This window comes from Patagioenas fasciata, chromosome 2 (genome assembly GCF_037038585.1).
Source record: "Patagioenas fasciata isolate bPatFas1 chromosome 2, bPatFas1.hap1, whole genome shotgun sequence".
Taxonomy (NCBI): Eukaryota; Metazoa; Chordata; class Aves; order Columbiformes; family Columbidae; genus Patagioenas; species Patagioenas fasciata.
The window spans coordinates 24,104,497-24,116,960 of NC_092521.1; the positions used below are offsets into that span (position 1 = coordinate 24,104,497).

The following is a 12,464-nucleotide window of genomic DNA, read 5'->3' on the forward strand; positions in this document are numbered from 1 at the left end:
GTCCCACAGACATGAAATATATAACTCCAGCCAGCAGAGTAACGGTCTGTGCTCGAGGACAAATTTACTTCCTCTGAGAAAACATAACTGCTGTATCTCTGTAAGAGAACAGATATGGAGGTGATTCAGGTCAGGAAAAATACATGATACTTAACCTGGCTGTAGTGCACAACATTTTGAGCTGTGAAGGTAATGGGGAAGGATGGAGCACACACAAGCTGGTGAATGTACAAAATGATATGCATTTGAAAAGAGGCTTTCACTTTCTCAAATCGGTATCAGCAAACTTTACCACACCACCCTCCCATCCTGAACTGCTCCATAGTACCACCGCCTGTTGCCCCCACTTGAACTACTGATAAAAATATCAGAAATTTTCTTTACTGCAATCAAGTAATTTCAAAATCACAAAGAGAGAAAACAAGGGAGAAATTGTATTACCGCAAAATACTTCTGTCCGCAAATTCTGTAACTCGGAAAACTTCTAAATTTAGCCTCACAGTTCAGGCAGTTTAACTGTTATTTTTAATCCAATTTTGAAAATTGGACATTACTAGAAATGTTCTTCTAAAAATGTATACTCATCTGAATTTAAGTTCACCCTACTCCAACATGAAACTACATGAATACTGTGTTTTCAGTAATTTATACTATTAGCTTTCATATTTTTCCAAGGCAATATATGAGAATATGCCAGATTCTAAAAGCAATTAAGAGGTTATAAATGTTGTGCGCTGCAAGAGCACAGTTCTCAAAAGACCAGAGTCCTGGCAACTATCATAATCCTTTTGAAAGTGTTCATATTAAGATTAAAGATCACTTTGTTCCTCTATTCCCACAACTAGTTGGTATGGTAAAAAGATCAGTCCCCTAGTTTTATATGTAACATCTTTAACATTTGCTCTCCTTTCTGTGCATGTGATTAAATGTAACATTTTGAAATCCCAAAGTTCTGAGAAAAACATAAATCCTTGTCCACAGCTGCTGTTTGACTCTGGAAACACATGCATTTTCTTTTCAAGCATCTACCATCAAAAAATCCCAAAGGACTTGAACTGGAGAACACCTGCATCTCTTCATTTAGTTCCAATAACAGAGCCTAAACTTCAAAATTACAAAAAGAGATGCTATGTTCAGCTGCAGCTACATTCTGCCCCTAATTCCCGTGAACAAAAATGCTAAGAGCATGAAATCATTCAGGCAAGCTCTGTCATCGAGAGGATAAGATTTTTTGCACCAGAAGCCCAGTGGGAACTTGATAGAAAACTGGCAACAATTACAGATAAAGTACATAGTGAAATCCACAGGGAGAAAAAAGGAAATGTAATAAGATAGATGGGTATAATTTTTACACATTTATTCCCAAACCACTAATGTGAATTGTCTTTAATTATTCCAACATATTAAGTGTTTTTACGCATTCACTGTATCAAAACTTCCCAAAATACTCTGAATTAGTTTACGAATTCTCTTTTACAAGGTGGTTTTACTTTATTTTCTTTTTTTGTGCTAGTAGCACAAGCACTTAAAACCGAAACAAGAACTTTCAAAATATCATAGTTGCAGCTTTAAGCTCCAGACTTTGCAGCATCCCCAGTAGGAGCAGTCAAAATTAAACTGAAAAATATGTCAACAACAGGCTTTTTTAACTGCAAGAAAGGGGGAGTTGGGTGCATAAAAACAAACATATATAAAATCGTTCACCTCTTTTTAAATAAATTCTAACAGATAAAATCCGCTGGTTTATGATAGGAAAAAAAATAATATTCCTGCTAGTACAACCTTTGACACTTTTTTTCATGTTTAAAGATACGATTTCTTCAATCTTACAAATATTTTCACTGTACAAATTTTTATCTCCGGGGGCTACGGGGGCAGAATGTTGTGAACTTACAAAATATTCACAGTGCAGAAAAAGAATCCAAAAATCTTCGGGAGTTTAAAACAAATAACACTTACATGAGAAATAGCCAACTTTCATAAGGTTGAATATTTGCTCTTCAGCCTTTGTGCAGCTTTCACAAACTAGAGAAGCCTCTTACTTTGCTCCACTGGGTGTATCAATTTACCACACATGAGCCTGATATTAATACAGGTACTTTTGTTTAGGCCCTTATTTCACTGCTGCATTACTGAATATTTAAGCTGATCTCAAAGCAAACTTTATTAATGATATTTTTTATTTTAGCTACTCTTGATTTATATGCAATAAAGCTCTCCATACACCGGCTGTGCACACACTCCCAATTATTGAATATGGCAAACCAAACAGTGCTTAATCAGCTCACCTCATCTATTCAACAGCTGCTCATAATTAAATACTAACACCAGCATTCTTTTTGAAATCTCCCTATTTCTCTCACAGGCCAGGTGAAACAAACAGGGCCTGCAGCTTGCACAGAAGGTTAATAAAGCTGAAGTTATTTCCAAGAAGCAGTAAGAAGACCTTCCCAAGCCCTGGGGTAATGGAATAATCTCTCTTTTATTTATTTTATACGCTGCAGTTTAGATAAAGACTGGAGAGCATATCCACTGTTTTTTATGACTATGCACTATGATAACCTGGGGCAGTTTTTCATACGACTAAAGTACCCAAAATTAAAAGCACCACCACGTAGACTTGTATTTAAGGACTAACTAAATCGTATTTCTATTATTTGTCCCTAAATAATTCCTCTGCCATAGGTGGATCAATTTCCCACTCTGCTAATAACACTTTGTGCACCAAACAGTAAAACATTTGCTAAGTAACCATTGGTACATGCACTTGTTTTACATAATACTTAGTTTGCCTGCATATGCTATACAACACACATTTATAAAGCTGCCCCTTTTGTAGTTACATTTTATAGAGCTTTTTTCCTTTGATGGCTATATTCAATGCAGTGTGGTACTACGAAAGCCGCATTTTTTGTCTCTCCTTCTCAGTAGCAACTAGCGAAATAGCAAGAAATAAAATACTAGTGTAAAATGCTTTATCACTCAAATTGTGGCCCTTAGTCTACACAGGGCCACCTACAGACAAGCAATAAAAATACGCTGCACAACTGTCCTGGTCACCCCAAACCATACGATTCAAGTGGTACAAGACAGCAGACAGTTGCTGACTCAACAAGGTGAAGGAAAGGTCCGCTACCTGTTCTCCAGGTAAATACACCCTGATTTATTGAAGAACCTCACGCCATTTGCACAACCTCCTCCTCAGCATTTTATATCCAAACAATTGCTGTGATTTTAGACCAAGTTATTTTCCATTCAACTTCACAGATGCATAATGAATTGATTTGTTAACTCTCCCTTCACTAATTTTTATATACATGAAAAAAATGTTTACAAGTCACTTGCATAGGCATTGTATTGTATTCCAAGGTTCTTCCAAAGTACCCAGAAATTCCCCTGTAATCGCTTCTCTTGGTTTTTAGACACAAAAAAATTACTATATTATATTATTCTCTTCTTAACAGGGTGGCTAATTTGCCGCTTTTTAGGCTTTGTACACCTCTACTGCACTCACCTCCCCATCACACTGTGTGACAGCCAAGTTTTCTGAATCCTTGTATATGGGGAGAACTAAACTGAGTTTATCCAAGTGCTGTGTGACAACTAATCCAATCCCACCAAGTTGGAACTGCTGTCCCCCTGAGCTCTTTTGAGAAATCATGTGTGTACTTTGAGAGTACCAGCTCTACAGCTATTGGTGTTATGTACTTTGTAAAATAGCCAACTCGTGCAACCTCGGCCTTATCTCAAGCAATCTGATAACACTGGACAATTCTATATGATTTTTCTTATCTCTCCTGTACAGCTTTCTTCATTCTTTCTACAAGCAGGTTACACCACTCTCTTCACTCTTCTCTATAGTCCAAATTCCTATTCCAGAACATCCTGTTTAACATTATTTGGATAAATTGCTCAAAAAGCACAACTTCAGTTCTGCACAATCATCTGCAGCAGTACAGCTTTAAATAACCCTTTGATTCCCCCAAGGCATAAGTTGAATTTGCTGTCAAATTATCTGGTAGAGCTTTCGTAATTCCCAGAAGTGACTGCCACTGACAGCAAAAGCATTTTTATGCTCTCAAATCACTTCATATTTTCTCTCCATGCAGTTTTCACAGTTGTAATGAAAAGGACAGCCTTATCTCCTATATTAAATTGCCTCAGTTCCTTGAGCAAGTATTTGCAAGTGAAAGCTTTAATTAAATCCCTCATCCTTCATATAGAACCCAAGATAATTTAAATATTGTTTTCTATTTTAATTTATATTAAAAACCACAAAAACTACACACATGGAAAAAACCACCACCACATCATTTGCAGCACACTATTCTTCAAGTTTCCTGGGACCAAACTTTCAGGCATCACTCAGTATTTCCCTCTCATTTATCATCAGTCCCAGGTGGCACCTTCCAGAGCTGGGGAAGCGGAGCTGGAGGCTGAGCAGGTCAGCGACTGCCACCCAGTGCAGGGAATCAAGGCAACTTCCCTGAGGCACCAGGGGATGAGTGAAGTGCCCATTAAATTTTCAGTTCTAAGATCTTAGCATTTTAAATACATCTCCATTCATCTACAGAACAGGTTATTACAAACTAATTTTCTGCCTCTCAGAGTCCCTGCAGATGAGTCTGGCCAGCTCTTCATTTGTTTATGCCTTCATTCTCATAGGCAACTCCTGTCACAACCTACCAAATACTCTCTACTGTTTAACTGGACTACCTGTAATACTGATGAGCTAAAATGTACATTGTCAGTGTGACCTGTAGCAAAAGCAATAATTCTATAGTATAGGTAAGTATGCACAGCTCACTTCAAATGTAATTAATATTACAAGACAAAAATCAGAAAACGCAGAAAATACCACAATCTATAATAGCGGTAAACATTACTATGAACATTTAAAAGCTACTAAAGTGAGACAACAGGTGCAACAGATTTTCACTTATTAACAAAACAGATCTGAATAATTAAGAAATTGTTGAATCATTAATTGCTTTTCAGCAATGTTTTAGGGGCAGGAACTTAAGACAATTGTTATAAAAACACATTTCCAAGATGACGCGCTCCAAGAAACATACAAGTACAGTTACTGAAAAAACCCAACAAACTAACAATTGCTGGAGTGCACAGTGCTTACAAATATTTACTTTGCATGAGAATCAAATGCTGTTTACATATGTACATAAAAATTACAAAGATGCTAATAAATCCACTGTTACTTTTCAGATTAATGACATTAAACAACCATTACACATACATAGAGAAAAAAGCAGATTTTTCAGTTTACTTTTGTGTGTCATAATATTGGGGTCAACTAATTAATTTGGTTTCCTTAAACTATATGCTTTTTAGGGTTGTTTTCTTTTTTTCCCCTATGTGACCCCACTCTTAGCATGGCAACAGGATAAACTTTTAAAAACACATAAGCATGATTTTTAAAATGGACCATAGTGACAGCAAAGCCTAGATGCATGTGTGTTTCCCAAGCTATATTATAATCATTTTAAACTACTTTTCAAAACTGTCAGTGCAGCTTAAAACAGACCAATGTTTTGTTTAAAGCCCACAGAAACCATAAGAATGTCAGGTAAGAGTATTTATGCCTACAAAGTCAACACCCTTAAATTTGTCCAAGCAACTCTCTGAAAACATTAACTTGTTTCTCATTTAAATTCACCACAAAACCAAGTTTGATGATGTCAAACGTGTGCTCTGTAGCATTTTAAAAATCACCTTTTTATTATTGTGCTGGTTTTGGCTGTGATAGAGTTAAGTTTTTCCATATTAGTTACTATGGGGTGAGTTTTTGGATTTGTGATGAAAAAAGTGTTGATAACACAGGGATGTTTTAGTTACTGCTGAGCAGGGCTGGCACAGAGTCAAGGGCTCTTCTGCTCCTCACCCCATGAGCGAGCAGGCTGAGGGTGCACGAAAGGCTGGGAGGGGGCACAGCTGGGACAGCTGACCCCAACTGACCACAGGACATTCCACACCATATGACATCATGATCAGTATATAAAAGTGGGAGAAGAAGAAGGAAGTGAGGGACATTCAGAGTGATGGTGTTTGTCTTCCCAAGTAACCACGGCATGTGATGGAGCCCGGATTTCCTGGGGACGACTGAACACCTGCCTGCTCACGGGAAGTGGTGAATGAATCCCTTGTTTTGTTTTGGTTTGCTTGTGTATGCAGCCTTTGCTTTACTTGTTAAACTGTCTTCATGTCAACCCATGAGTTTTCTCACTTTTTCTCTTTTGATTCTCTCCCCCATCTCACCAGGGCAGAGTGAGCGAGCAGCTGTGTGCTGCTTAGTTGCCAGCCAGGGTTAAATTATTATTAACAATATAATGGTTAAAATAATTCTTAATTTAATTATAAGCTACACTGCAAATTTATATGAACCATTTCAAATTCAGTATGACAACTTCTTTATAAGATGGTCAACTGATTAGATAAAGGGAAGAAAGAATAAAACTAATATTTTCAACATGGATCCTGCCCCCCCAAATGTTTGCAAAAGATTTTATATAAATAAAAGGCAATCAAAGTCAGTGAAACATTCCTTATTGAAGAAGACACACATCAAAATGCTGCTTCTAGTTTGTGTCTCACGGTGAGCAAAAATAAAGTTACCATGTGTGCAGTATGTGAAAAAGTTACTTCCGCATTTGGCACATTTTATATCAAGTCTCTCTTCTGAAAACCACATTGGATAGGAAAAATGTAATGTGATATCAGCTTAACAAGAGTCTTGCACTTACCAGAATTATGGCAGTAGTCCATATACTGTGGAATTTGGATTGTAAAGGCTACCAAATCTGGAGCTAAGAGAGATTCTGGTTTTCTGCTCTCATTGAGCCATTTACTGCTGTGTAAGTCTCTGGTGTCAGAAGGACCTTGAATTAAAGGAATTAGCTTCTCTTTTCCACCATCACCTAAGATAAAGATTAGACTCCTTAGAGCTTTCACTGTAACAAGATAAATTGTCAACACAAACATTCACTAGTCCAAAGAGAGCAGCTATTAACATTGCAAGTACAGAATTAGAAAAGGAAATAGAAAGAGCAATCTCATATGAACTATTAAACAACTTCCTTCATGTTATCTTGTAAATGTTTTTACAACCAAGAGGATTTCAAATAAAGTAATAAATTATCTTTAAAAGACTAATTTCCATCCTAACTTCATAAAAGGATACCTTTTAAAATCACCATTAATTAAAAAGGTAGTATAACTCTAAATTGAATGTTCCTGACATTAGCTGCCTTCATATATGAAGTGATAATAGACACAGATTGGAGAAGTTACTGCATGCTCTTCAAGAAAAATGGTTTTAAAATTCCTTTAATAGAATTTATCCACAAAGCCCTTCAAAACTTCACAAGCAAAATACATACTTGCAGTATTAATGGAAAATGAGACATTAAACAATAAACAGAACACATCAAAATTATTCTACAAATAAAGCCAAATGCAAATGTTCTGTGTAGTATGTAAATGCTTTTAGGCTAATATTTGTCTTAGCAGAAAAAAACAAAAACTATTTTTTTTCTTCAGTGTGTAAGAATTGACTATACTGGGGCCAGAATGCATCATCCTGGCACACTTAACAATAATAATAAAAAAACCTCCAAAACAGAATACAAAAAAACCTCTCTGATTCATAGGAACAATGAGTAAATTCTTGTTTCAGTAACTCTCCTTGTAAAAAGCAAGGCCAATTCTCCTATGCAGGCAATAAAGTTTTACATGGTCCAGCTGCACATACCTGGGGCTTTGGCACAAATTTTTATTGATCCCACAGTCCCAGAGGCACATTTGACCAATGATGTGCCGCAGTACTTCAATTCGACGTTCTGGATTGAGCCCTCAAGAGTTGGCAGGGGATTCTTAGATTTCACACCTAATAAAAGAAAACTGCAAATGTACTAGCCTGTTGAATTTAAATATTTTTATATTCCTTCACCAAGGCATTTAAACTTAATTATACTTTAATTATCTACCTTAGATATTCTTATAGCGGTTTTGTTGTGATTCACAGTTTTTAAATGGAAGTGAGAGAATGCTGTATATGGGCACTTTAATACAAACAGTTATGCGTAAAATATATATAGATACTGTGAGGAAAACACACAAGGCCACTTAGAAATCGGAATAATAACTATGTATATAGACACATACATTTTTGTTTACACTTTACAAGAGCCACATCGGCTATTCTCTTTGATGTTTTTATTATGATCCTTTCATTTCGGGATCTTAAAATGACCAAGTGTTTTCAGCTTACATTTAGACAACATCTTACTCAGTAGCAATGTAAAGCATTAAATCCACGCAGTTGAATAACCCAGAAGGCCAACGGCACACTTGCCATTTTTCAATGGAAAGCAGAATTCAACCCTTGCCTTAGGTCACGAGTGGAAATAAGTTTTGGTGGTCTTTCCTCGGCCCCCATTTGCACACACCAGAAAACCACCGCGCCAGCTGGAAGACACGGGTGCTACTGGCAGCCCCTCTGCAGAGCTGCCTGGAACACGGGGGCAGCAGCGGGAGCTGACAAGTGGGGACTGGGATGTGTGGGCAGAGCTCGAGGGCGGCCCCCAAAGCAGCCCCAGAGCCGGGGTGCAGCCAGCCCTCCTGTTCTGCACACTGCTGCCCGGCAGAAAAAAAATACATCCATTTACTTCCAAATTAGAAAGAAATAGTTTCAACACCTGTGAGAAGTACGAAAGGAAAAACTAACAGAAGTTATCATTTGTTATGGTTTTTTCTCCTCATGCAAAAGAGACTTGGAATTTGTCAGTTAAAACTGGCAAGCAGCTTGTTAATTGTGCAAACATCACTATAATTATGAAACAGTTTCCTCGCATATATAACATAAAATTCATTCCAAAATGCGTAGTTACGCAAGGAAAGTGTTATGGAATATGAGGTGGGGGAAAAAAAAAATCATATATATCTATATATTCAAGATAGAGACATGCATTAAAGAAACTTAGTATATTGTATTAATACAATAATATATGTATTAATATATTCTCTATAAATATATTAAGATATTCTCTACTGAATGAAGTCTCTTTTTGCACAGTCACTCAAAGACTTAACTGAAAGTACAACTTTTAACATACATTAACTAGTAAGAAAAAAAGTCCTAAAAAAAATAGGAAACAAGAGATTTAATATTAAACTTGGTAACTGCGCTTAGTTCACTGTGCCTATTCCAGTTCCTAAACACTGAAGGGTATTTGGTAGTGCATATAAAGTCACTTGGTAAGCAGACTACTTAACATACTTAACATCTAAGTTTTATTCTGGTAAGAGATTAAAAGTTTTTTAATAAAAAGTACTTTCCAAGGTAGGAAGAAAGAAAGAAGCAGCATATGAAGTGATACAGCATTTAGTAAATCAAAGTGCCATGTGAAAGTAGGTTCCACATTCTATTCTTCTCAAAATATAACCCATCTTGTGTGTCTGAGCTATGCTCAGCCTTTTCCCAGCTTGTGATTCAGGAAGGCTGCAGAGAATTCTCACCGCAACCCGTTTGTGTGCCTGCCGCTACAACACCCCAGTGCTTCTCAGCCTGAAAGATCAGCTGCCAGTTTTAGTCTAGTGAACACACCCTCGCTCCCAGCCTTGCCAGGTAAGCCTCACTTAAAGCTGAAAATCCCCTTTGGTCTAAGGTGTGGTATCAGACACAACTGCATGAATTTGTCACAAGCGGACAGGGTATCTGCCTGCACCTCCCAGTCTTGGCTCTGCCTCCTCACACTTCCTATAAACTTGTGCAAACAGAGGCCATTGTGTTGGGGGAAGTTTGCTTTTCTGCCTATTCCAAAACAAAGATTCTAAAATATAATTAATAGCAGCTAAGATTACAGTCAAAGCAAAACAAATATGAGTTCATAATTTGATGTCCATCTTTCATGTCTTCTCAAAACTGGTAGCTTCTTGCTGCTTCCATCTTTCAGCAACTCTTCTTACACCTCAAAATACAAACTGTTATGTCCAATACATTTCTCTTACTTCACTATGGAAGATTAAGTCCACTTTTAGATGCATTACCCTGGACAACCTCTCTGCATTAAGATTAAGACTAAAACTTTCCATGTTAGTTACTTGCACAAGGTGAATTTTGGTTTAGTTTCATATCTGAAAACAAGCTGTCCAGTGCCATTTGACTGTGGTCCCTACTTGCTTCTGTTCACTCCTACTCCCTCACCAAGCAACTTCTGAACTTCGGGAATTTCAGCAAGATATGGCTGCATTATCAAAGACATTTTTTTCCTACAAAATTCATGAAAATGTGCATGTATTTGTCCTGTTATCTGAGCAGTCAGCATCTGCGTGACAGTCAGCAATGCACATTCAAACCAGTCAGTGCCCTGTTTGCCACCCAGCCAGCAGTCAGGGACCATGATGGGAAGATGGGAAAGTTGAATGGCTTGGTCTTCAGCATATAATTAACAATTATATGACTGGCAACTTTACGAATAAGTAACTGAGAGCGGTAATACGCTATTTCTTTCTGGAACATCTGTCAAATGGATAGGATGAATACTGCTTCAACTGTTTTCAACTACTTGAAAATAGAAAACTATTATGAAAACATAGCATAATCAGGCCTCTCTTTTTCTATGTTGCTTTAGATCAAATGGCAACATCATCCTGTTCTCAGTTTTAACACCTGATAACCACAGCACACAACAGTAAGAAAGGAGAAGTTGCAAGAAAAATTATTTCTGCTCAGGTTTCACAGCTCTGGACTGAGGGATAAACAGAAAACCCATTTACTAAATATTAAAATTCTACACAGAGCCTAAAATAAGAATAAGGAACTTAGGATGTCTAACTAGACTTTCATCACGAGGACAAAAAAATTATGAACCATCCCTCATAAACTTGTTAAATTGGCAAGCTGCTCTACAGAGAAGAAAGAAGCTTTGTTTCCTATACGTGCCTCTGATTATTTGTAGTTCCCATCTCTATAACTTTAGTTCTTCACAAATATTCTCCCTTATTATCTCTTTCTTAATTGTAATTATAAATTAAAAGTTGTACACATAACTAAAATATTCCTTAAATACCCATTTCAGCAAACAAATGTTTAAGCAAGCAAAGACTGGGTCTCCCTTCCCTTCACTCAATGTTTATAAACCTTTTAGAAGCAGTTTCTTCTCAAGGAATTGATTGAGCAGAAGATGTTAACACTCCTAGATAAGAAATGCTCCACACCCCCAAACACTGACTGAAATTTAGTACGAAGACTAACACTTCACAAGATTTTAATTAAAATATTGAACCTGAATTCAAAGAGGAACCACGGAAATAAAATCTACCATTACCAACAGCAACATGATCCAAATTCAACGTCCTGCAAGTGAAGCATGAGAAAGGCTTATTTCCAAGGCGCAAGCAACAAAGCAGAATTTGTGCTGTACTTCCTCTTCTGGAATCACACTTTCAAAAGCAGAACTGTGATTTACTTGACTTTGTTGCTCAGTGTAGTCGAAACTGGAAAACAGAGCAACCATGTTCCTTTTCCAGTACACCCCACATTTTCTTTAGTTATTATTTTCATCTGGAACATTGTAATCAAAGACTTCAGGAAGTAAGACAGATACATATACCTGTGTCCACTAAATGTAACCTAAGACCGCTTCCAGATAAAAATGACAAATTTCTACTTGTGTGATTTTCGTTCTGGAAACATTTTGCCCCACTGTAGAACTATTTGCAGTAAAAATCACGTTCTCAATAAGCAACCACATTTATACTTTGTGATCAAACATAATCAGTTTTACCTGAATCATACTATCACACAAAAAATATAAGACAAAGACTTAAACCACTGTTCTTTCCAAACAGGCAGCAAGGTTTTCTAACTTAAAATGTACTACGCCTTGACAATTTAGGCCTTGTACATACTAACTTTTTTAACTCCAAGCCTAAAGAGCCATTCTGTTCCAGAAACATGCACAGAAGTATCACACCATGGAGGAAGGTTCTCCCACACTTCAAAGCATCCACATCCTCCCCCTGACTTTTTTGGTCATATCTTTGGTTCCATCTACCCATCTACACAGCTTCTCTCAAGTCCCTGCAGAATTTAGTGACATTCTACATGCAAGCAGGAGGGAAATATTTTAAGTCCTGTTAAAAAAAAAAAAGTCACCCAAGCAGTGATTTTACCAATGGCCTATACATCTTTCACCAATCCGTTCATAATAAGGTGCATTTGCAATGATTAATGGAAAACTACGAGACAAAAATCTAAACTGATCAATGGAAAAGGCAAGAAACCAGTAGAAGAGGTATGTTACTGATTCTGAGGACAAGAGTCAGGTCTGTGTGCCGCCAAATCCCTGAAATACAATAAATAATTCTTCAGAAAGATCATAAAAGAGAGAACTGCAAAATATGAAGTAGGAAATGAATAAGGCATGACTAAAACTTCGAGAAACAGC

At 37.0% G+C, this 12,464-nt stretch overlaps 1 protein-coding gene across 10 annotated transcripts in view; it reads right to left on the bottom strand.

Annotated features, from left to right (window-relative positions):
• The window catches only part of VPS13B (vacuolar protein sorting 13 homolog B), a 449,354-nt gene that overhangs the window by 301,365 nt on the left and 135,525 nt on the right, over window positions 1-12,464 (bottom strand). For 9 of the 10 annotated variants that reach the window (XR_011737362.1, XM_065830344.2, XM_065830342.2 and 6 more), the window contains exons 18-19: window positions 7,766-7,900; window positions 6,759-6,932 (exon numbers count right to left, since the gene is read on the bottom strand). The exons of the other annotated variant lie outside the window; for it this stretch is intronic. Coding sequence is in view for 8 of the 9 variants with exons in the window: in XM_065830344.2 (XP_065686416.1) it covers window positions 6,759-6,932; window positions 7,766-7,900 (309 nt within the window). In the remaining variant the exon portion in view is untranslated. The remainder of the gene's footprint in view (window positions 1-6,758; window positions 6,933-7,765; window positions 7,901-12,464) is intronic. 10 annotated transcript variants of the gene reach the window in all.